This window comes from Westerdykella ornata, assembly GCF_010094085.1.
Source record: "Westerdykella ornata strain CBS 379.55 unplaced genomic scaffold EI97scaffold_36, whole genome shotgun sequence".
Taxonomy (NCBI): domain Eukaryota; kingdom Fungi; phylum Ascomycota; class Dothideomycetes; order Pleosporales; family Sporormiaceae; genus Westerdykella; species Westerdykella ornata.
In genome coordinates this window covers 94,891-118,636 of record NW_022986886.1, presented here as the reverse complement: position 1 = coordinate 118,636, position 23,746 = coordinate 94,891, and the positions used below count along the sequence as shown (strand labels likewise).

At 54.6% G+C, this 23,746-nt stretch overlaps 8 protein-coding genes across 8 annotated transcripts; 2 read left to right on the top strand and 6 right to left on the bottom strand.

Moving 5' to 3' along the window:
• Window positions 1–684: 684 nt before the first annotated feature.
• On the bottom strand, window positions 685–3,623 carry EI97DRAFT_445659 (uncharacterized protein; the record flags this gene model as incomplete). Its single annotated transcript, XM_033799980.1, has 5 exons — window positions 685–1,405; window positions 1,479–1,777; window positions 1,833–2,324; window positions 2,397–2,916; window positions 2,971–3,623. 5 exons carry the CDS (start codon window positions 3,621–3,623, stop codon window positions 685–687), a joined length of 2,685 nt encoding a protein of 894 aa, XP_033650127.1.
• Window positions 3,624–4,506: 883 nt separating this feature from the next.
• Window positions 4,507–5,728, bottom strand: EI97DRAFT_385510 (ribosomal protein L2; the record flags this gene model as incomplete). The annotated part of the gene is made up of 3 exons (XM_033796020.1): window positions 4,507–4,602; window positions 4,656–4,729; window positions 4,777–5,728. The coding sequence occupies 3 exons, from the start codon at window positions 5,726–5,728 to the stop codon at window positions 4,507–4,509; spliced, it is 1,122 nt and encodes a 373-aa protein (XP_033650126.1).
• Window positions 5,729–6,795: 1,067 nt separating this feature from the next.
• On the top strand, window positions 6,796–8,478 carry EI97DRAFT_452939 (A/B/D/E cyclin; the record flags this gene model as incomplete). The annotated part of the gene is made up of 4 exons (XM_033800431.1): window positions 6,796–6,807; window positions 6,906–8,156; window positions 8,207–8,345; window positions 8,393–8,478. The coding sequence occupies 4 exons, from the start codon at window positions 6,796–6,798 to the stop codon at window positions 8,476–8,478; spliced, it is 1,488 nt and encodes a 495-aa protein (XP_033650125.1).
• A 2,015-nt stretch (window positions 8,479–10,493) lies between these two features.
• On the bottom strand, window positions 10,494–13,263 carry EI97DRAFT_452937 (uncharacterized protein; the record flags this gene model as incomplete). The annotated part of the gene is made up of 3 exons (XM_033800430.1): window positions 10,494–11,714; window positions 11,801–12,996; window positions 13,071–13,263. The coding sequence occupies 3 exons, from the start codon at window positions 13,261–13,263 to the stop codon at window positions 10,494–10,496; spliced, it is 2,610 nt and encodes an 869-aa protein (XP_033650124.1).
• A 478-nt stretch (window positions 13,264–13,741) lies between these two features.
• On the bottom strand, window positions 13,742–14,452 carry EI97DRAFT_436824 (uncharacterized protein). Its single transcript, XM_033799211.1, has one exon. It carries the CDS (start codon window positions 14,421–14,423, stop codon window positions 14,085–14,087), a length of 339 nt encoding a protein of 112 aa, XP_033650123.1. The 5' UTR covers window positions 14,424–14,452; the 3' UTR covers window positions 13,742–14,084.
• Window positions 14,453–15,398: 946 nt separating this feature from the next.
• On the bottom strand, window positions 15,399–15,644 carry EI97DRAFT_354501 (uncharacterized protein; the record flags this gene model as incomplete). The annotated part of the gene is made up of 1 exon (XM_033794889.1): window positions 15,399–15,644. A coding segment is annotated over one exon (246 nt), but the record flags the coding sequence as incomplete, so codon positions are not given.
• Window positions 15,645–15,785: 141 nt separating this feature from the next.
• On the top strand, window positions 15,786–17,849 carry EI97DRAFT_206206 (uncharacterized protein). The gene is made up of 2 exons (XM_033793722.1): window positions 15,786–16,949; window positions 17,004–17,849. Exons 1-2 carry the CDS (start codon window positions 15,927–15,929, stop codon window positions 17,835–17,837), a joined length of 1,857 nt encoding a protein of 618 aa, XP_033650121.1. The 5' UTR covers window positions 15,786–15,926; the 3' UTR covers window positions 17,838–17,849.
• Window positions 17,850–18,246: 397 nt separating this feature from the next.
• EI97DRAFT_385572 (uncharacterized protein) lies at window positions 18,247–23,162 on the bottom strand (the record flags this gene model as incomplete). The annotated part of the gene is made up of 11 exons (XM_033796021.1): window positions 18,247–18,906; window positions 18,960–19,193; window positions 19,252–19,524; window positions 19,583–19,914; window positions 19,962–20,298; window positions 20,351–21,003; window positions 21,074–21,522; window positions 21,570–22,003; window positions 22,061–22,212; window positions 22,263–22,648; window positions 22,705–23,162. 11 exons carry the CDS (start codon window positions 23,160–23,162, stop codon window positions 18,247–18,249), a joined length of 4,368 nt encoding a protein of 1,455 aa, XP_033650120.1.
• Window positions 23,163–23,746: the final 584 nt, after the last annotated feature.

Genomic DNA, 23,746 nt, shown 5'->3' with positions numbered 1-23,746 from the left:
CTCGTTCCTTGTACATGGTGTGGAATGCTTAGGGCTGGTAGGTTTGTTTACGGTGGAGAAAGCAATGGCGGATAGCGCGATTTGACACGATATTGAAATTGGATATACACAAACTGTCCACGTTGATGATTGAGAGGAAGAATGGAACGAAGGGATTCACTGAGTGAAGAAATAGTTGTATGAGGTTTCATTGAGCGGTCTGTCGTGGAGCTCCAGCATTCGTTGCTGTAGAGACAAGGACAAGGTCCGTGCGCCGGGAGATAGATCGCACCCCTGTTCGTAAGTCTACAAGTCGGCACGGCAATAGTCTACTTGTTAGCCTCCTACAGCTACAGAGATCAAGAAAAAAAAATGGTTAGGGTTAGAAAATATGGCAACATCGTTCCAACAAGATCATTGTAATCATGCCGAGGAGGCACACATCCCGTTGCTGCAGCTTTCTCTATCTAAGCTACATGTACGTCTGCCCAACCAATGGACACTCAGCCAGGAGGAGCGGTGAGAAAACCAGCGCATCGTCTAGGAAGAATAATATACATCTCAAGGTTGCGAAACGCTAAAGCTTCCCATGGCAAATCAAATGTACAAAGAAGCAGAATTTCTGCTTCGCCGTGTACTAATAAAGGGGATAACGACAATGGGGTATAGAAACAAGCGCAAACAACCACAACTGAACGCAGCACCTCAGCGCCCCCCAATCGGCGACTCTCCATGAGGCGGTCCCATGGAATTCCATCCCAGATCGATACTCTCCAGCATCTGGTTCCAGGCTCCGTCGGACATGGGCGTCATGCCCGTATTCCCCGTGCTCATCATTGACAGATCCCATTCGCTGGTCATGACGAAGCCCGAGGACATGGTGGTGTCGGCCGTCATCGAGGCTGAGACGTCGTACAGGTCTGCTGAGAAGAGATTTGGATCGTTGGCGGGGAAGAAGGTCGTATTGTCTGCGGCCGAGGTTTGGGCAAGCGGCATGGTGTTGGATAATCGCTTGGGCGAGGCGCGGTAGGGCATGCTGTGTATGTCATTCTGGGTCCTTGGAGAGTAGGATGTGTGAGATGTCGAGCCTCCTCTTGACTGCGAGTTGCTCGTCGCAGGACTGGGTTGGTCGTCGGTTGAGACGTCCATGTCGTTGTTGTCTGGGACCATGTAGAGAGCCGGGTATCTGGTCGGATCGGTCTGCCGGCCTCGCTGCGGTATATCCATTTTCTGAGACCGCACAAAGGGGAGGGAGTGGTGTGTGTCCAAGTTGACGGCGCTGTTGTTGACGTGGAATGGTGGGCCTGGTGTGCTGCCCGTGTATCCTGCATCCGCGGAGCCCTGCATTTCGGGACGCGGGTTCCCCGGGTAGTTGGCCTGGGCATTCTTGTTCTGGGTTTCCGTGGGTATCGTTATGGGTGCGCATCTTGAAGGCATTAGCATCAGGGGGCTCTAAGGTACAAGGTAACACAAGCACTACCACGGACAGGAACACTTACCCCTGCTTTTGTTCGGCGACCGCGCGCCGACGTGTCGTAAGATCCTCCCCACCTTTTGTATCCGTGAGTGAACCAGTGGATCGCCTCTGGCCCAGACCCATCAGGCCGGCTGACTCCAGGTCCACGTCTAGTTGAGCCAGGAAGGATTCAGTTAACGGGTTCTTTCGACGGAGCGCGGCCATGGCTTGCAGCATGAATTGAAGAGTTGCGCTCATCTGTTGGTCCTTTGGCCGTGTCTTGAGATACTGGATAAACACCCGTGCTGCTACGTATACGCAGAATGATATGAAGGGATTCATCTGCTCATGTTAGTGCGGTGTACTTCACAAGAAACATCAAATGCAGCTCACATACCGCTGACAAGTCCATGTGGCTAATCATTCTCATCACCGAAGCGACCTCGGCAGCCGCAGTGACGCATCTGATCTTGCTTTCATTGCTCACGGCGATGGGTAGCCGATACTTGTCCGCCTTGAATATTGCCGCTTGATGGAGGCAAATGGCGGAGGTATGCAGGGCCATGTTCAAGAAGACAACGTTTGGATCCGACAACCCACCCGGAAGTCGCAAGGCATCGGGTAGCGCCAGCGCGGTATTCAATAGAATGCTTTCCAGTTCTCGATGTCTGCTCCAAAAGCCTCCATTCAGATCATGGTCCATATCGTCAATACCTGGGCGATGAAGATGGAGGAGGTTGCGGCCAAAGAGGGCGGCGGTGACGATGACACCGGCAAAAGGCTCCAGTTTGGCTGCTCCATTGGGTTCCATTGCTTGCTCCAATGATCCGGTTGGCATTGGCTTGCTCTTTTCGTACGCCTCCTCGCTCGAGGGCAGATTTGTCAGTATCTAAGGGGGTGTCAGCTGATTCGTTCTTTGCGTGCCACCCTTGGAGGTAAGCTTTGCCGTGAGGGTACTCACGTCTCTCTCGTCAATGGTCATGGGCCATCCGGTCCCAATACTTGCGTAGCGATCTACACAGAATGCCATCCAGAAAGTCCGTCTTCGCTCCTCCCGTTCCGTCCAATCCTTTGGGGGTCCCAGAGATTGCTTAACGTCCAAACCGGCACCGTCCAGGCGATGAAGTTGCATCATCTGAGCCAGACGGACAGCCCTTCCAGCCGACATCCAAGCTCTGGGGAAGTACATCTGCTTGAACTCGTACGTGCAGATGAGGATCCATGCCTGGCAATGGCCGACGGTGATGGTAGCTTCGCCGTAACCTCTCATCTCGTCCATGTGGGCGTACTTCCTGGCGCGTTGGTAGAAGTGCTCTTGCAGTGTCTCGTACTTGTCCGTGATAGACGCAGCCAAGGCCCACATGATATAACGCAAACAGACAGCAGGTCGCATGTGAGGTGCCAGGTCCATGGCGGCCCTGAATCGTGGCTTATGAATGACAGGCACGGAGTGGTGGATTTTGCTGAAGTAGACCTGATAGCTACGATGGGGTTAGAAGGACGGGCTAAGGATATGCGGGTTGCGCTGTACTTACAGATCGTCCATGACGTCCTGGGGTGGGAGTGGCTCATCGAGGCCCAATCCAATCATCTCCCAGGGATACTCGCCCTGTCCTGCCTGTGACTGGGCAGATGCGGTTCCTGGGAACATGTCTGGAGCGGGAGAGAGGCGTTCGGTGAAGGAGGGCGGAAGTCCATCACCAGGGTTGAGCAGTCCCTGTTGCAACGTGCTGGCAACATAGGCGGAGGCGGGATTTTGCCGAGCGGATTCTTTATTCTGTTCGGTGGACTCGTGATTTTTCAACAGTGTTTCGACTTGTTCTGCAATGCTTGGATTAGCAGATGGAGATGGAGCTCCCGAAGCAACAAGGAACCTACGCAGCCTGGCTTCCAGCAGCTTTACATAGCCCCTCTTGGGCCCGCTCTTCTTCCGCACCTCGTCGTAAGCGCAGTCATGAGACAGCCGCTTACAAGTTCCACATGCCGGTCTGGTGCCGTCGCATTTCAGTTTTCTCTTGCGGCAGAGCACGCAGGCTATCCGCTTTGGCTGCTTGGAGGCGTCGTCCCTCGGCGCATCGGTGGCATTGGGTTTCTGCGACGAATGACTGCCTCGGTTTGGTTGGGGGACGGGTTGGGACAGGTCGTTGAAGAAGGTGTCGTCGGGGGAGTCCGAGTCTGTTGAAGGCATCGTTCGGAGAGAATCACAGGATATTTTAGGTCATGGAGTTTGCGCGGTATTCAGCTAAGAGCAGCCTGGCGCACAGGTGGAGGGTTCAAGCGTGTGTGTTTGCGACGAAGAATTAAGAAAATGCAGCGCGCCACGCAGAAGCGCGATCAGGCATCACTTGAAGAGTAGACGCGGGTAGGGAGCACACGGTACCAGTTGCTGACACGCCGTAGCAACTTTTGACCGCTCTGGGGGCTGAAGGGGAGAGAAGGAAGTCGAAGGTGTATTGATTGGGGGCACCAGTGGTGGTGGAAGAGGGGAGGAGAGGTAGGGTCCGGGGAGAGGGGCGGGAGGGGCTGAGGGAGGGCCTTTTTCTTGTGAGGCAGTGTTTCTCGCGAGAGAATGCGAGGTGCAGTCGTTTAGTCGGTGACTGCAGAGATAGCATGTCGTCTACTCACGCCCTGCAAGCCACACCCGCGTCAAAGCTCCATGGACGAAATGCCACGGAGGCCCCGACGCCGAGCGGTAGTGAGAGGGTAATAATAAGACAAGTAATCCGCTATACCGCTTCCGTGCAATGGCCAGCATCAACGCGGATTACATAACCGATTTGGGAGATCAGCCATAGATGCCTCTTCAAGTCCAGAGTCATTCTCAACCAAGGCCACAGAACACAACTGCCATGTCTAATTCTTCGAGCATAGGTGCGACTCGAGTCGAGCGCCGTGGGTGGAAGCGTCCGAAGAGGACATAAGGTGGGGGATATAGCATGGATTCGGTCGTAGTCAGGCGCCGCATACGAACACGGCCGGGAGTAGGATACAGATGCAAAGGCACAGGTACAGGTGCTGGTGCTGGTACTGGTATGGTACAGGTACATATACAGAACTCGCCGCCCTGCTGTTCATCTCGGCCGCCGCTTGCCCTGGTTGCGCGGTCGGTCCTGGACGAGGAAGACGTGCTTGTTCCTCTTGTGTCTCGTCTTGTAACCGCCTTTGGCCTGTTCGATCCCATTAGAACATGTCCATCTCCAATCCCATGGACGCTACTCACCGGAGTGCCCCACGGACTGACGGGGTGCACGTTGCCCTTGGACTTGCCTCGTCCACCACCGTGGGGATGATCGGCTGCCACATGTCAGTCTGAGAATGCACAAGACAAAAGGCCCTCGTACCCGCGTTCATGGCAACACCGCGGACCTCCGGCCGCTTGCCCATCCATCTTGCACGACCAGCCTTGCCGAGCGACGTGAAGTGAGACTGGATGTTGCTTGCGACCCCAATGGTGCAGCACGCATCCGGACTGACTTTGCGGACTTCGCCGCTCTGCAGCCGCACAATGACGCTCTTGACACTGACCCCTTTGGGCGTCTCCACCTCCTCCTTGTTGACTACAATGGCGTACGTTCCCGCGCTGCGGCAGAAGACGCCTCCGCCCTTGCTCTTGGAGCCCACATTGTAGACCTGGGTCCCGAGCGGCACCATGTGAATGGGGAGGCAGTTCCCTCTCGAGGCAGTCTTCGCCGCGAGCATGCCAGGATCCATCACACCACCCATGCTGTCCAACAGCTCCTTGGGTATACCCGAGCGGTAGCTCTGAATCTCATCGCCGGCTCTCATACCATCTGCAGCAACAATGTACGACTTCTCCCCAGTCTCGACGCGAGTAATGAGGGCCAGGTGGGCGGTCCGGTTCGGGTCGTATTCAATCCGCTCAACGACATGCACGCCAGGAAGATAGCGCTTGTAATCCACAATCCGAATCCTCCTCCTGTGTCCACCTCCGCGATGCCTGACGGTGACCCTTCCGCTGTTATTTCGTCCTCCCAGGTGCTGGCCTTTCTTCGCAATGGTGAGCTTGAGGTATGGGCGGCCCTTCCAAAGGTGGTCGTTGACGGGGCGTTTGAGATGGCGGAGACCGGGGGTACGGGGCTTGTAGGTTCTCAAAGGAATGAAGTGCTCCCTCCGCGAGCCTCCGGCCTCCAAATGGGCACCATCAACGGAGACGGCCGGATTGATGGGCGGCGGAGGGACATGGTCGACGGCGGTCGCATAGCTCCTTGCGGGTTGGAGGAAGACTCTGGCGAGGCGTACGGGCTGGGAAAGACATATCCGTGGTTGCAACATGTTTCACGAGCAGGGCCCAAGGGCCATTGGGGGGGTGGCGCGGCGATGGGAGCGAGGGGATGCAAGCAGCACCGGCAACTGTCGATGAGTAGGAGTGAATGTTCTGATACACGGCAGCCCGAATTTCTCCAGGCGCGCTCGGAAGCGGTTTAGCGTATCCGGCGTAAGGCCGAGTCGCTAATCCCTGCCAGACGCGGCGACCGGGCAACCACACGTTCGACGGGCCTCCAAAACCAAAACCAGCCGTTCGCGTGGTTCTTTCTCTCTCTTCCCTCACACAGCGATCAACAATTTCCCAACTTCCCATACACTGGCATTCTCCCCCTTATATTGGCTTCATCCAAACCATCCAAACCCCCTTCTGGAGCGCCTTTCAGTGTTTACCACCGTTGCATCGCATCCTCCTCCCGCAAGCGACGGAAGACATCAGCGGCGCGTCCTGCCTCTCAAGTTCTGCCAGAAAGGTAAGTGCAAAGACGCGCTCTCATTGGTTCCCTCACGCTGTCCGCGCGACTTTGGCGCAACCCTTGGAAGACGGGAAAGACGGGATGGATGACTAAGACTGCCAAGTCTGATCTCACCCAAAACAAACCCGTGCTTCCAACATCAACACACCCGCACTACTCAACCACACCTTGGCCGAGCATCCGCTTCAACAACCTCGACGCACCCTCGCGCGTTGCTGTGCCCTCTCGGAGCTGGACTTCTCTGCTGTCCGCCGCCTTCGACAATACGCCCGCTGATCTCCACGGATCTCCTTTCCCATTCTCCGCGTCCCATTACCATCGCTGCCCCATCTTAGAGAGCGTGTCTGCTCCTAACACAGTCGCGAGCTGACACGCCCAGTCTGTCGAGCAGATCCTCGCATCACTTCCGGTACACTCGCCTTCCCCGGCATATTCACGTCGGCATTGTTTTGCTGTCTTTTCGTCTCGCAATTGGCTCAAACTGACCATGTCAACAGTGCATCATAACAACACCGTTTATACCACATTGAGGCATCATACATAGTCCGATACCCTTCCCATACGACATAGCCTTGCGAAGCATACTTAGTATTGCTTGCCATGTCTCAAGTTGTATGTTTTGCACCATTCTCCTCCTAACATCACCTTGGCTGTGACGTGTTGCTGCTGGCCGGCGACTTAGAGCAACAGCAGGCTAACACGTACATCAGAGCCGGTCACTTCGCCACAGGGCTGTGACGAACGAGAACGACGAGAATGCCGCCGTGACGCGCGTGACGCGTGCCAAAAGCGCGGCCCTCAGTAGTAAAGAATCCGCATCAGACGTGCCCAAAAAGACCCTGCAATCCAAGAAATCAACCACTGCCCTCGGCGCAAATGGTACTGCACAGACAAGGAAGCGGGCCGCATTAGGTGACAAGAGCAATGTGACCAACACGGAAAACCTGGGTGCCGGAGCAAAAGACGCGAAGGACAGTAAGAAGCCATTGGCCAGCAAGGCCGGCCCCGTATCGAAAGCCGCACACCCCACCAAGGTTCAGAAGCCTACCAGGTCAACGTCGACGCGTCATCACGTACTCAAGGAGAAGAACATGTCCGAGCTCAAGCGGCCGGCCAGCGGAGCAGGCATCGGTGGTGCCACGAAAAAGCGAATCACGTCCAAGCAGACCACGGTGAAGGAGGACAACGAAGACGCGGAGAACATCCCCCCCGCTCCGCAGTCAAACGTCGCGGCCGAGCCTGCCAAGGTTACGAAGTCGACCACTGCCAAGGTGGAGCACGTCAAAGAGGTGGTTGAGATCTACGAGGAGGAGACCGAAGAGCAGGTCGAGATTCCCGACTTGGATAAGGAGGATGCTGAAGATCCATTGATGGTTTCGGAGTATGTTGTCGAGATCTTTGAATATCTGAAGGAGCTTGAGGTGGCCACCATGCCGAACCCCAACTACATGGACAACCAAAACGACCTTGAGTGGAAGCTGCGTGGCATTCTCGTCGACTGGTTGATCGAGGTGCAAACACGATTCGGCCTTTATCCCGAGACCCTATTCCTTGCCGTCAACATCATTGACCGCTTCCTCTCGACCAAGGCCGTTGAGCTGGATCGCCTCCAGCTTGTCGGTGTCACTGCCATGTTCATTGCCTCCAAGTATGAAGAGATACTCTCTCCACATGTTGGCAGCTTCCGCCATTTGGCCGAGGATGGTTTCACCGAGGACGAGATCCTGAGTGCCGAGCGGTTCGTCCTTGCTGCACTTAATTATGACCTCAGCTATCCCAACCCCATGAACTTCCTTCGCCGGATATCAAAGGCCGATAACTACGACATCCACACGCGTACCCTCGGCAAGTACCTAATGGAAATCAGCTGCTTGGACCACCGGTTTATTGCACACCCCCCAAGTCAGGTCGCTGCCGCCGCCATGTACTTGTCTCGGATGGTGCTGGAGCGTGGACCATGGGTAAGTTGCATACCTCGCTCGACTCCAAACCCTGCTAAACCTGCCCTTAGGACGCGACTCTGGCTCACTACTCCGGTTACAAGGAAGAAGAGATCCAACCCGTTGTCGAATTGATGATCGACTATCTTTCCAGCCCAGTGATCCATGAAGCATTCTTCAAGAAGTATGCTAGCAAGAGATTTATGAAGGGTAAGCGCGTCTACCACTTTCACATTGCACGTACTAACGACCGGTAGCATCCATCCACCTCCGCCGGTGGGCCAAAGAGTACGTAGGGCAGTGGGGTAACAGCTTGAAGGACAACTCCAATCCGCGAAAATGAGCGCAAAAGTGGCCTTTATAACGCGATTTGACTGTTACATTGCGACCCTGTTGGTCGGTCAGCATCATCAGCCCCAGCGTTCCGTGCTGTTGCTTTTAGACGGACGCGATCGGCATCGATTCCCACGTCGTCGCGGCGCACATCCGCCCATATTCTCACTATTCATGTTTGCATTCTGGCGTCAGCCCCGGACGGCGTTCGAATAGGGTCACTTGGTTAGTGCAGGCATTTTTGAGGGGTCGGCGACGCTCCAGTGTGCGATTCTTAGCCTTCTCGGATGAGGCGTAATAGGGTGTGTATACCTGGTCACTGTTTTCGATGGCGCGTTGGGGGCCGGGTTCCTGGTTCTGCTTATCTTCACCTTCTGCGAAAGGCTCTGGATACGACATCAAATCATAGCTCTACGGATGGTATACCATGTGATGATGGTGGCTATGACGGCTATTGATTGTGGTGGTGCGGGCTACGCTACATGTACAAGTAGTCAGGCGGGGAAGCGCCTGATAGCAATGAGACCCGCATTTGAGCTTTATTTCTGGAGAGAGTTGAGATGGAATGGGTGACGTAGTCGTTGGAAGCTGGGCTGGGCCTCGGAACGTGGGCTTGACAGCTCGATGCTTGACAGCTCGATCTCACTAGCCACCTGTTGGGGAGCTACCATGTCGTCGAGTCCGCGATGCGGGGCGCGGGTGGCTGAAGCGCTCACCGCCCGGCAGAATATCTAACAGCATCTCATCCATCGTCTGTTTGTACGAAAGCTCGATCTCTCATTGAACACACAGGCACAGTCCTGAAAGGGCAGCGAATCTCCCTCCTTGACCCAGCGGCTCGGTTTGAAAGCTGTATCAAGACGATTCATGCGCCATGGCGGACGACCTGAAAGCCAAATACGCCATCCACGAAGCCTGCCGTGAAGGCCAGAGTACGTCTGTCCGGAGCTCCATCTCTCCAACACGCCATGCCCTAGGGCTTCTTCCTCTCCCCAGTCTCCCGGCCTCCTCATACAAAAAGCGGAGCCATTGGCTAACCCATATCTTCCTTTCTTCAGCGCAAAGAGCCGAATCCCTCCTCCACGCCAACCCATCCCTCGCCCTCCTCCGCGACCCAGACTCCCGCCTCCCCCTCCACTGGGCCGTCTCCTTCTCCCACCTCGCCATCATCGAGCTCCTCATCACCGCCTCAGGCAAACGCTTCGACGTCGACGCCGCCGACGGCGCAGGCTGGACCGCCCTCATGATGGCCTGCTCCCGGCCCGACGCCTCGTTGGAAATCATCCAGCTCCTCCTCGCCAAGGACGCGGATCCCAACGCGAGGAACCACGGGGGCCAGACGGCGCTGCATTTTGCAGCCAGCAAGGCCAACCTCGACGTCGCGCGCCTGCTGCTGGCCAAGGGGGCGTCGGCTAGGTTAAGAGATAGAAGAGACCAGTTGCCCCTGCATCGCGCTGCGGCCGTGGGCTCCGTGCCCATGATCAGGCTGTTGCTGGGCGAGGGCAAGTCTCCGCTCAATGCGACGGATGTGGATGGCCAGACGGCGCTGCATCATGCCGTGAGCGAGGGCCATGGGGATGCGGCCATGGCGTTGCTGGCGGCGGGCGCCGAGTGGGATAGAGAGGATAAGGAGGGGAAGAAGGCGTTGGAGTTGGCGCCGGATGCGAGGACGAGGACGTACATTTTGAACGCAGCCGAGAGGGAGGGGATTGACTTGGAGTAGTAGGTAGACTGCTGGCGGCTGGGGTGGGGCGGCGTGTGATGGAGTTGGTGGACTCGGGAGACGCGAGGAACATATGGCATGGACTGGCGTTCTAGAAATTACAATGATACCCTTGATTTTGGCATTCATGCATGGAATACCTACTATCAAACCCGATGCCAATGCCTCCACGGCGCTGGAACAAGTCTCAATAGTATAATCAATGCTGGGTTGCTACCAGCTTGGAGGAAGTGAACAACAACTCGGTCAGCCGCCCAGCCAGAGATAACTCACGGCTGCAAGGCTTGCCTGACTCCGCTACTCTACTTCATCGTCTCCACCAAATCCCGATAAATCTTCTTCAAGTCCGCTACATCCCCTTCCAGCTCCTCGACCCGCTCGCTCTTCTCCCCCAGCATCTCGAGCGTGGTCTCATACCTCTCACCCATCTCCGCCAACTCCCTCTCCAACCTCGCCACCTTTTCCTCCAAGCCCCTCTTCTCCTCAATCTCCCGCATGAGCGCCACGACCGACTCGCGCGCCTCATCGCGCTGCGCCACCAACCGCGCCAGCTCTTCCTTGTTCGTCGCGCGTTCGGATTCCAGGCGCCGGATGGTCGCGCTCATGCGCTCGACGAGTTGGACAGAGGGGCCCGCGCCGGCCGTCGAGACCGAAATCATGTCGTTGATTGTGCGTTGCGGCGAGGAGGTGCCCATCTCAAAGGCCTCGTCGTGGTCAAAGGCGTGGATGGAGGGGGTGTTGGAGCCGTTGAAGCCATTTAGGTTGGTGGGAATGGAGTCTTGCCGCTGCGGAGGACTTATCTCTGGACTGCGCAGGATGTCTGGGCTGCGAAGATTGGGGCTGGGTCTGGAGCGGGCGGTTGAAGGTCGTCGGTCTTCGGCGAGCATGCGGTCCATTGGGGAGAGTGGCACGTCTGCCGTCGATGGGGAGCGAACCATTCCTCTCCTGCCGAGCCCAAGCGGATCGGGCGAGTTCCTCCGGTTTATGGTGGACGCAGAAGCAGCACGGAGATAGTTGCTCTCGGATGGTGCATATTGAGACTGGATTTCTGACCTCCATTTCACCTTCTCCTCTTCCAGTTTCTGCTGGAAGTCTGCCTCCATCACCTTCTTCTCTCTCTCGAGATCGGCTCGTGCCTCTTCAGCTGCCAATTCCGCTTGCGATAGGCGGGCTTGCAACTTCTCGCTCGAGGCCCGTTGCTCCAGAAGATCCTGCTCCAGCGCCCTCGCCCTTTCATTGATCCTTTCTAGTTCATCTTCAAGTTTTCGTGCTTTGGAATTCACCTCTCGTGCCTTCCGCCTAATGTCCGATTCCCGCTTCGCCGTCTCGTCACGCTCTTTCTCAAGAGCCGCGACACGAGACGTCAGTGTTCCCTCGATACCTTGCCAATTTTCCGAGGCAAGTGCATATTGTGTCTGTAGGGTTTCAATCTGGCGCAGCAGTTTGGCTTGGGAGTCACCGGTCGCCGAAGAAGACACCTCCTCCGAGCGACTACGGATGAGTTCAAGTTTGGTCTCGAGATTCTAGGGGTCGATTAGTACTTGTATCCGCCAAAAGTTCTTCTCGGAGTACTTGCAGCAATCTCTCCACGCAGCTCCAGCTCCAGAACATTGGCTTTCTCGCGTTGTCGTGTAGCCTCATCCTTGGCCTCCTGCAGCTCCCGCTTGCCACGGTCTTCCGCGAGCTTCTTTTCTATCCGCAGGTTCTCAATGTCTTCTTTGAGCGAGGCAGTGACCCGTTTCTCGGCTTCTAGAGCGCCAGCCTGTACCCTCTTTTCGGCCTCGTCGGCTTTGGAAAGCGCGTCGCTCAACTGTCTCCTTAGCTCCATTATCGTAAGCCCGGCCTCTTCCCGTTCCGCCTTGATGAGCTCGATATCCTTCTCGATCTTGCCGACAATCTTGAGCTTCTCCTGTGCAGCTCTTTCCGCGGCCTCCGCCCGCCTGGCTCTCTCCGTCTGCTCCGTAGCGATCTTTTCTGCTTTGGCCAGCCGTTGCTTGATCGCCTCTACTTGCTTATCCGTCTCCTTGGCCTTTGCATGCATCTTCCTAATAGTAGTAAGATGGTTCATTTCCTTTTTAGAGAGCTTTTGGCCTTCTTCCATGAGCGCCGCAATCTGGGCATCCTTTTCGGCCAGCTTCTTGTCCACTGGAGTCGCGTCTGAGTCTGCAGCTGCAGCCTTCGCTGAAGCTGCCATTTGTTCAGTCAAGTAGGCGAGCTTGGCTTGTAGGGAGTCGATGCGCTCGAGGTGAGCATGCAATTCCTCCCGGTGCTCGCGGAGCTTCTCCTCATGTGTCTTTTGTAAAGCAGCGAGTTCTGCTTCGACATCCCCGGGAGACCGGGATAAGACAGGCTCGGACTCTGCAAGTGTAGAGGCATCTATGGAGGATCGAGAGGGGTTGCTGTCCATCGATGGTCGGGGTGAGGCGGTTTCGGGGGTAACGATGGAAGGGATGGACATGGCGGGTAACGGAATAGACGCCGGTTGTTCTGTTACGGCAGGCGCTGGCGACGTAGATACTGGAGTTGAATCCATAGAGGCACGTGCGATTGCTTCAGGCTTCTTGTCATCTTCTGCATTCGATGCTTCATCTTTGGCGACTGACGTTCCTTCAGATTGCTTCGAATCGATACTTGCTCTTCCCGGATCCGCCGTCGCCACCGTGCTCCGTACCGCGGGGCTTTCTGGCCGTGAAGTGGAGTCCGTAGAAGCTCTTGGACTTTCCGAACGCTGGCTTACAGCTCGTGCCAGCCGATCCTGGAGGCTGGAACCCGGCCTGCTCCTAGTAGACGAGGTCCGTGAGACTCCTGCGGATTGCGTAAGCGCTCATGCCATTCCCAATGCTTCTATATGATGCTGTGCAGGCAGCCGGAGCACACACCTTGGTCAATCTGCAGGTTCTTCTTCTCGGCCGCTTCCTGCTTGGCCGCTTCCTGTTTGGCTGCTGCCTCGGCCGCCCTCGACTTCGCACTCGCCTGGCTGTCGTCCGCAAGAATGGTATCAAGGCGCGATTCGATGCCGGCAACGGCGCCGGAGAGGAGTGAACCCCATCGTGAGCCTTGCTGGCCGCTCATGTGGGCAACAAAGGAGCAGAGAGATGCTGTCAGGCTTCAATTGGGTGTTTCCGTGTATGCCTTTGTAGCGATCACCGGGCGTTCGTCTTTCGTTTCGGCCCAGTCATGACTTGTGTGTCAAGGACGCCAGGTTGTTCGGTGAGGAAACGAAGGAAGGGCAGTGTCGGGACAAAAGTAGGGATCGGGAGAATGGGCGGGAGTCGTTGAGATGGTTACTTCTTCAAATGAGTGAAAGTGTACGGAATATCAGTTTTCTGGTTCCAGAGGGTCTTCGTAACCGTCGGCAGCAGGTGTGGGACTGGAGACGTCGCCGCAAGCCGGTGTACTGTGCAAGGTGGCAGAGTTGCGGTTTAGATACAGTAGATGCACCAAAGCGAACATCGCTGATCTGATGGCGTACGACGTGGGTCCGTGCGCTGTTCAGTTGTTACATGCCCTACCTCCTCTTGGCTACCCTGCTCTGTGCTATGTCCACCAACGTAGGGGGCCGCGTGTCCAACCTTGAAACAATCCGTATCAATCTCGTTTTGGCATTGGTTCTTTTTCCTCAAGCATTACGAATCACCCCATGTCCGTTGATGTCGGTATCTGTCTGTATAGCTATTTATAGCTACCGTGGTTCTCAAGTCTCTGCGGACGAAACGAAACAGAAAAGAAGAAAGAGCAAAAGAGAGGGGAAAAATAGATAAATGAAAATAGAAAATGGCGTAAGGACAATACTATGGTACTACCGTAGAAATCGAAGGGAAAGCTACTGTTCGACTCAACACTGTACAAAATCGTCTTCCAAGATTCTCCTTGGGGACTGCGTTCTGCGTCCGTCAACTAACCCTACCACCCGTTCCCCCGAATTTCCCATATCCATCCCACCCGATCCCCAGATCCACCGCCTTCCTCTTTCTCGGCCTCTTCGATGCTGCTCCCAGTGCGTCCAGCTGTCTCCTCCGTAGCGCCCAGTCGTCTCTACTTTCAATAATGCTGGCCCAGTCCTTGCAGACATGATATGCCCTTGCCAGGTCTATCAGCTCAAGGTGGGCGAAGATGCATTGTAGAAGAAAAGGAGGAAGGTCGCGGATTGTAGGGCGATGATGGGTGGTATACGGTGGAGAGGAGGGCAGGCATGATGGGGAAGGGAAGCGCGGGGACGAGGTTGTGACCATGATAGAAATGGTGGACGAGCTATATCTGAGCTGAGACAATGAGGAGGCAGAACTGGCATGAAGACGGTAACAATGTGAACTGAACCCTTATACCTCCATTCAAGCTGGCTACCTCACCCGTGATGCAACAGTGCAGAGTGGCATGCACTGCGCAGTGCATGCCAGTAAACGTGTAGTAGTACGCGCTCGCGGTACACGTCTACATCTGCTATAGAGGGTCTACTGAAGCTATCGTGCCAGGCGGCGACAATTTCCTCAAGTGAAAACCCCCGTAGTGGTGTCTGACAAACGACCCTTGACCATGCCTATCACTAACTTGCTGAAGGGTAGTAGAGACAAACGGCATTCCCTGATGCGTATGGGCGCTTTGCCACTGCCTCCATGGAAGGCTGTGACTTGTTCATCGTCTAGTGTTTGGTCCCGTAACAATACTCGACTATAGGACGAATTATCATGCGAAGTGATAGTGCATGCACATGTGCCTGCTGGAGAAGGGTGGACGCGTCGCTTCCAGAATCCCATTTTTCACGCAAGTGTCGCAATCGGGGCAGAGAGACGGTCGTGATCACCTTGGCTTGGGTGGATGATGGCGCATGCAGACATCCCGAAAGAATTATCGTCGATGCATAGAGTGATAGAGTCTCAGAGGAACACACCTTCTTCTTCGGCGCCAGTCGTCTCGTTGCCCTCCGGTTGGCTCGCTGTCGGGTCTCGCTGGGTGGTCCCCTGAGATTGAACTTGCTGAGGATTCCTTGCTCTTAAGCCTGTTCCTCTTGTTTCATGCTCAGATGCCAGTCCCGCGTTGCCCTCTCTCTCCCCAAGGTTCTGTATCTCTTGACTCTGCCTGGTTCTCTCTCCCGCACCGTCATCTTCCCCAGTGAGATCTATGGTGACCGGTTCTTCTCCATCCTCAACAATCTGCCCGTTGACTTTGCCCTCCCCCTCCTCCAAAGGTAATCCTCTGTTCTCCGTGATCTCCTTCTTAACCAGTTCGATTCTCTCCTCCATCCGCCTGATCACCTCCTTGTTCTCAACCAGTGCCTCATAGCAGTCGCGATCGCTCTCCTGGCGGACGTACTCTTCTAGCTCAGCGTTGGACTTCTCTAAATGAGAGATGGAGTTCTTGAGTTCGGCGATTTTGGCGTGCAGGCTGGAGATGGGGAGCTCGGTCAGCGCGGCAGCGAAGCGGGCGGCAGTGATGGGTCGAGATTCCGCTGACATGGCAGGTTGTTCAAGTTGTCTTCCGAAACCAAACGGGTGATGCGACCAGACTAGGAGTTTAGCAGCAAAGTTCAGCAGCAACAAGGTGGGGGAGCTCTGCTTCGACGTCAAAAGGTGTTGGGCCCGTGCGTTGCGGACTTCCGAGCAACTTTGTTACTCTTGGACGTTGACAGGTCCTCTGCGTCCTCTGCCACTCTCACGCAGACTTCGCCTCGACCTATGCGGTTATAGTATTAATTTGGTCCTTGGCCCTTCTCAGGCTATAGAGCCTCCCTCTTCGCTATGAGCCACGCTCTTTGCGTTGCCCTCTTGCGGCCATCGTGCGCCGCTTTACGACCCTCGGCACCCATCGCGCATCAGTGGAATACTGCGACACAGGCATTTGCGCGCCGCTTCTGCTCCCGGAGATCCCAGCTGGCTTCCCATCCTAGACCGTCAGTTTTTTCCGTATTGCGATCGCATTGTTCGCCCGCTTCGGCTCCCCAATTCCGCTCATTCACCTTGACCTCCTACTGCTATGCGAAAGCGGAAGATAAGGTCCCGGCGTCCGCCAGCACGCATGCGGCTCGAAAACGCGCCGTGAAGATTGGCCAACTGCCCGATGGTCCCGTAGGACCGGTCACTATCAGAAAGCTGTTCGGACCTCGAGTCTCGGTTGTCGACGGTAACAATGTGCTTCGCATATTACATCACCGACGCACGTCTGGCTCGCTGGTCGACTATGGTGTGGATAATCTAGGGGACCGGTATTGGGGAGTAACTCATAAGCACGCCGTGAAGGCTCTGGAGTGGTTGCGGGAAAAATACCCAGTGGATGAGGCGCGGGCGGCAGAAGAGTGGGCGGAAAGGGAGGCAAACCGGATAGCGTACGAGCTGTGGCTTGCGGACCCGGAGAATGCGGACTCCAAGTACAATGACCCGGCACGGCTGTGGAGCCAACAGCAGAAGGAGCTGGAGGAAATCAGGAAAGAGGAGGAGCAAAGGATGGGTATGCTGCATGTGGGACGATCGCAATTCGAGCTCAACATCGAGGAGCAGCGGAGAGCCAGATTAGAGGCCCAAGCCAGAAAGGCCGAAGAAGAAGAGAAGAGACAGAAGGAGATGCAAGAGCAGTTGGCGACAGGCAGATATGTTCTTACACCGTCGGGCAAGCAGGTCATGATCCCGGAAAACGGGCAAAAGGTATACATCGATATCTTTGGGCGCGAGCAGGTGAGCCGGGCAGAAGAGATCAAGAAGGAAAATCTCGAGAAGGCACATTTGCCCTTCAAAAGTGAGGAGGAATTGCTATCCGCTACCACGTTGGTATGATCCTGTAGCACGCTCAGGTCACCATGGGATATGCTAACAACAAACCAGGTGCAACGCCTATATCCCATGACTGCCTTTGTATTCATCGTCTGCCTTCTATGTTGGGGTTTTGGACACTACTACGAACCCCCTTCACCAGAATACCGACTCTGGCCCGACGTTTCTCTCACCACCGCAACCATCAGTGCCATCTTCGGCCTGAACGTCATCGGTTGTCTCCTCTGGCGCTTCCCTCCGGCCTGGAAAATGATGACGCGCTATTTCATGCACGTTCCTGCCTATCCCCGGGCCTTCCAGGCCATAGGCAACGTCTTCTCCCACGTCGAATACGAGCACTTCCTCGGAAACATGATGTTCCTGTGGCTCTTTGGCACCGCCTGTCATAATCTCGTCGACCGCGGCATCTTCGTAGGCACCTATGTTGCCGGAGGTGCCGTCGGCACCCTCGCCTCTCTATACTGGGCCAACCTAGGTCGCGGTGCCATCTTAGCGCATGCCGTTGGCGCATCCGCCTGCATTTATGCCATCTCCACTCTCTATCTCTTACTCACTGACGCGGAAACCATCAAGATACCGTTCATCAAGGATTTGGAGGTCGCGTTCTGGCCCAGATCCTTACTAGCGGCATATATTGGCTTTGAATGCATGATTGCGTTCAGAAAAAAGGGAAAGTCAAAGGCTGATCATGCCAGCCATTTTGGTGGCATGGCTGTCGGGCTGAGCGTGGGAAGCTACCTGCATGCTACTGGGTTCCATGAGAGGAGAAAGAGGGCGGCCGCGCAGAGGGGAGAAGCTGAGGGTGATAAGTCCCTGGATATTGAGAAGGAGTTGAAAGAGGAGGCGATTGAGATTAAGGATGAGGTGAAGAAGATTATCAAATAGACGGAGGTAAGACATACTGTACACTATGTATATACACCCTTGGGCATAGAAGGTGGCTGGACCTTTGAAACGATATACCTTTTACTTGTAATGTTGAGGTTGACGGTGACTGTTGTTTGACTCTTTGAAGTCGTCCGTGGGTCCAAGAATCTTGCCATATACCACCCTATATTGATACAACTAACAAGTGAGATGCGGCTGTTCAATTGGAGGAACGCATATCCAACCGATCAGACTAACGAAGCGCTATTACAATGATATTACAGTTACAACTATCCGTCTATATGCACTACAGAGAGACCACAACCTGTCTGCATGCAATATTGTGCAACAAATACAGAGCGAGGATCCGTTCCCAACCCCACTTCTCTTCACACCTCCCTATCCCGATATCAGCGTCTCTCATCCGCTACGCGCTCTTCCTCTTCCTCCCCTTTGGCACCCTACACAACCAATAAAGCCCCACAGCCCCCGCCACATTCACCACGACATACACCCAAAGCAGCCCGAAATCTCTCCAGCGATTCGCAAAATCCACATTCACCTTCCTCAAAAACTGATCCGTATTTGCCATCTGACAGAAACGGCACTGCTCCTCGCCTCCGCCTTGCGCGTCGGGATTCTGCACGTATCCACCCGCCATGGAGATGTAAGGCGAGAGATATTCCCCACACGTCATGTTCGGGGGCGCGGCGAAACGCTGGTACTCGTTTTCTGCGCAGTAGGCGGGGGCGTCTCCGAGGGTCGCGGACATGAGACCGGAGACCAGGTAGGTGAATGGATTCACCCTGTACATGAAGATCCAGAAACCGGGCAACTGGTCCGGCCCGGCGAGGATGCCGCAGAAGGCGTACAGCAGGATGGAGAAGATCGTGGCGAGGGCGCCGCCGATTTCTTCGTTGGCCACCCCGGCGATGAGGAGATGGGAGAAGGAGGACGCGAAGAGGAAAGTCACCCAGATGATGAGGAGGGCGAGGAAGCCGCGGATGTTTGTGGTGCCGGTGGCGGAGGCATTGCGGTATTGGCCAACGGGGTAGTACCAGACCAGGAAGCAAAGAACGGCCATGACCTGTTGAATAGTCCGGTTAGCAAAAAGGGGGAGGTATAAGACGGAGAACATACAGAGTTCCAAAACATCTCAATCAAAATATTGGACAGAACGAAAGCTTGCCAGCGGTATGTTTTGGACGCGCGCTCACGCGCCTCGTACAGCGTGCGCTGGGTGACGAAGACTGGCATGATTTGATAAATGACTTGAATAACGACGAAGATAAACATGAACAGGGCGAACATCTGATTCTGCAGGCCTTGCATGGTGTTGTTCGCGTTGAGAAATGAGAGGCCGATGAAGAGAGCCTGCAATATCTGATGTTAGCTTTGAGGGCATGGATAAGAGCAATGGGATCGGACTTACGCTACCCACGGTGAGGAGGGCTTTCGAATATATGTAGGACGGCGTTCTCCAGTACTGCTGAGAGACACGCTTGCCCACCTCGTAGAGCTGGGTCATGAAGGGGGCGGCGAACTCCTGGTAGCTGGTTCCATTCGGCTCAACCACTGCTGATGGCTGATTGACCGACTCCCGCAATCGACGGAGCTCTGCTCGAACCTCCTCATATTCTTTGCTCTCTCGCCACACTGAAGGCCAGTCAATATCTGTATGGGCACCGGGTGCCGCTCCGATAACCTAGATGTTCGTCAGCAACCCAAAATCAGATGCCTCGGCGGCCGTGTGCGTGACTTACCTCAAGCATGTGCTCCGCAGGATTAACACCAGGTGGGCATTTGGGACCCCCATTCCTTTCAAAGTAATCAAGAAGTGTTTGCGACTGTCGTCCAATCTCTCCAAAATAGACCGTCTTGCCCCCTTCTGCCAGCAGCAGAAGTCTATCGAAGCGCTGGAAAAGCATGGCAGAAGGCTGATGAATCGTACATAAAATTGCTTGGCCGTTACGCGTGAGCTTTTCCATCAAGTTGCAAATAGACCACGAAGTCTGAGAGTCTAAACCTGATGTCGGTTCGTCAAGAAAGAGCAACAGCTTGGGTCGGGCCGCGAGCTCCACACCAATCGTAAGACCTATAGGTGGGGTTAGGACAGGAAGATGAAGGCGGGCAATTACTGACGTTTCCGTTGTTCCACATTGAGGCCAGAACCGGGGACGCCCACCACTGCGTCAGCATATTCCTCCATTCCCAGAAGAGCGATGACTGTATCGACATAACGAACCTTCTCTTCGCGAGTATACTCCGGAGGTTGGCGCATAAGCGCGCTGAACTCCAGCGCCTCGCGGACGGTAGAGGTATGTAGATGGATGTCTTGCTGCATCACATATCCGGTTTGTTGTTGAAAGGACTGATCTCGCTCACGGCCGTCAACAAACATGTCTCCTGTGACAACTCCCATAGTGGTTCGCGATGCAAGCACGTCAAGAAGCGTGGTTTTCCCTGCCCCAGAGACCCCCTTAAGTACGTTAGTTGTTGGTCTCGGCTGTCGAGGTGAGTTGAGAACATACCATCAACGCCGTCAAAGTGCCCGGTTTAATCCAACCATCCACGTGGTCCAGAATCACTCTTTCCTCTTTCTTGATATTGATAGTAAAGCAAACATCCTCCCAATGAAAAATGGATGTCTGCATTTCGACACTGGAATGCGACATCGACGTCTCGTCTGGCTTCTCTGAACCGAGCACTTGTTGTTTTCCTGTCTCCTCGTCGGTGGACTGGCGCTTAGTCTTGGCCTTGAGCATTTTCCCTCTCCTGAATACCAGAACCTCGCCCTTGGAGCGCTCCGAGGCTACAACCTCCGACATGACAAGATGAGCAACAGCGAGAACAACGGTCATTGCTACGATAATGGCGAAATTTCGCCATCTGTTTCGGTAATGGTAGCCAAAAGCCGTTTCCACATAGGCGGTGCCGCTGACGCTGTCCTGGCCAGGGACCGAACCTTGGACAGCACATGCCCGCTGCTCAGGAGTAACACTGTCGTATAAAGGACCCGAAGGGATGAAATAATGGCATGGGAACTCCCGACCATTGAATTCATTGACCATGGCAGCCTCGAAGCCATACGCGATAGGGTTGATCCATCTTATCCACGAAGCCCAGCCCAGCATATACTGGATAGGTATGATGAATCCGGTGTAGATACAGATAGCTATGAGTACTAGGAGACAAGAGTTAGCACTCTACTCTGGCATAATCAAAAGTAGAAACAGAGATAGGGATGTCCTTACAAAGTGAACTAGGAGCCCATGCTTGAGCAATAGTTTTGGTGACGGAGGCAAACAAGCGGAACAACATGCTCATAGACAACAACATGGCGAATCCGACCAGGTAGAAGAAGAAGAAAGCTCCCGCGTCGAGTCGGAGTCCGGCCATGAAATACAGCGTCGTGTTTACAAGCGCTGAGTTTAGCACTTTGTAGGGCAAATCGAAGACCATCGAAGACAAGGCTTCGGCGCTGGGGTGATACAAAGCGTACCGGTTGTGCTTTTCTATAATAGTACGCTTCGCGTATAACGCAAAGATCTCCATTATAGAACCGAATGCGTTCAGCAGCACCAGCATGAAAACAACGGCACCCCTGTGGAAGAAGGACGAGGTGCTCGCGGGCAAGTTGTAGAAAATACTTGCAAGAATCAGAACTTCAATGAAGTTCAAGGTCAGCATCACGATCGTGACGCTTTGCTTATTAGTATAGGACACAGAAGCGTGGTTTTGAGTACGTACCTTGGATCGCACTTCCACTTCTGGTATTCCCTCCAAAGGCAGAGCTTAACCTGACCCCAGTAGGACAAATTGTACGGTGACTTCTCGCGTTGATTCTTCGACTTCTCCACCTTTCTTGCTTGAGCGAACTGCGTAAGGCTTTCGCCTTTCAGGGGGTTATTGCGGTCATATTCCTCAATCTGCAGCAGCAGCTCTGCCCTCTCGGGACTTTCCCTCCAGCACCGGGCAAAGTCATCAGGAGTCCTAGGGACCGACTTTTCAAAATCGGCTCTGCTGATGCGTTCGTCTGGGCTGCACATGGATGTAAGGAAGTCGGCCGTGGTCTGTGACTCTGGGCAATGAAATCCGAGACGCTCAAAGTATGATTGCGCTTGACTTGCCTTGCCAAAGTATATTTGCCGGCCCTCATACAGTACAGTGACCTTGTCGAATAGCTAAAGAAAGGCCATTTGCATCAGCCCACTGTGCGTTCGGTAGCTGTGACGACTTACCTCATAAGCGGCCTGAGGTGCCTGATAGATTGCCACGCAGGCAGAGGTACCGAAGACGTCACATTGAGTACGTAGTGTTCGACAGAACTCAACAGCATTAGCTGAGTCTAGGCCCCTGGTAGAATTATCCCAGCACTGAAGAGGGGCATAGCCTGAACGTGTCTTAGCCGGAAGTCTTTTAGGGACGTATAGTGGAGCATACTAAGGGCAGCTTCAGCGATTGTGACACGCTTCTTTTCACCTCCTGAAACTCCTCTCACGAAGTCATTACCGACAGGGGTGTTAATCGTGTGGCTGATGCCGAACATGGCCATAATAACGTCCCGAAGGTGCTCGGCATAGCGTTCACGAGAGACTCCGCCAGGTATTACGCGAGGAGCGCGCGCTAAGGCAGCAAAGTAGAGCGTTTTACCCACGGGCAGCATAGGGAAATGTGCGTCTACTTCTGCGGTGTAGATGGCTTCCCCTCGGAAGGTGGCCTGCATTTCCTTTGGTGTAATCCCCTGGTAGTTCAGATAGGAGGCCGGATCTACCGTGAAGCCGTAGGTGTCTCCTGCAATGGTTTTGAGAAGTGTAGAGCAGCCGGACCTGAAGTACATTAGTTACAGTCATCGCCAAAACACCACTCGACCAGAGTCACGCACCCAGGAGGGCCGAGGACGCATAACTGTTCCCCAGGGAGTATGATGCCGTCGAGATTGCGGAGGATGTCAATCCTTTTTGACCCTCTCCCAAACAATGCGGGCAACTTCAACAAGGAGTTCCCAACGCTTGACTGAAAGTCCGTTGGCAAGCCGTGGCCCCAAACGTTCAAGTTTTTGAATGCAACCCCGGCAACCCAGGGTTGAACTCCATTCTGAGCGTTGTACCTGACATTGTAGAACGCCTTGGCCCAATCTTTGGCCCTAAAATTTGGGCTCTTCGGATCCAGGTGCTCGCTTTCCGAGGCAAACGGTGACTGGTGATGAGACCGAGCAGACTGGGTTGTAAACGTTTTAGCCAGATTCAGAATTTCTTCATCATGTTCGTTCTCTCTGTTGACAGGATCGCTATCTGAGCTAGGGCTGGAATTCTGAATGGGGTCTTCCAATGATTTCTCCATTCCGTTTGGCTCCGCCTGCTGGGCAGTCACGCCCAGGGGTCTGGACATGATAGAGTTGGGTGCACGACTCTCCTTGCCCAAAGCTTGACTGTTCGTCGTCGTCGAAGGCTCCCTGGTCGGTGAATATGCAAAATCAGCTTCTTGAATCTCAATGGTTGGCAAGCTGAACTTTTCGTTTGATAAGGACTTGCCTGCAGCAACGGCGAAGAGCTAGCTCTCTACACAGTACGTCCTCGACATGTGGCAGATATATGTTCTCGTCACGTCCAAATCCCAACCAGCGGGTCAATGCGTCCCCACTGCATAGTCTACATGGGAAGAATCGCAAAATGACAAAAGCTACTCCATAAGAAGACGAGGACGATTACTCAACGCCCGCGGACGCCGCGTCGTCCTGACTCCGGAGGAACCATTCTCGCCAAGTCCAGAATTCTGCTTTGAAGGATGGCCAAGTACACAATATGCCTCTAGCGCCTCTAGCTGTCCAGCTGCACAGTGACCAGTAGTGGACTGAGCAAAATGATGGTGAGAAACCCTTTCTCTTGCGTGGGCCAGTCATAAGGCAACGTCATCTCTGCCAAGCT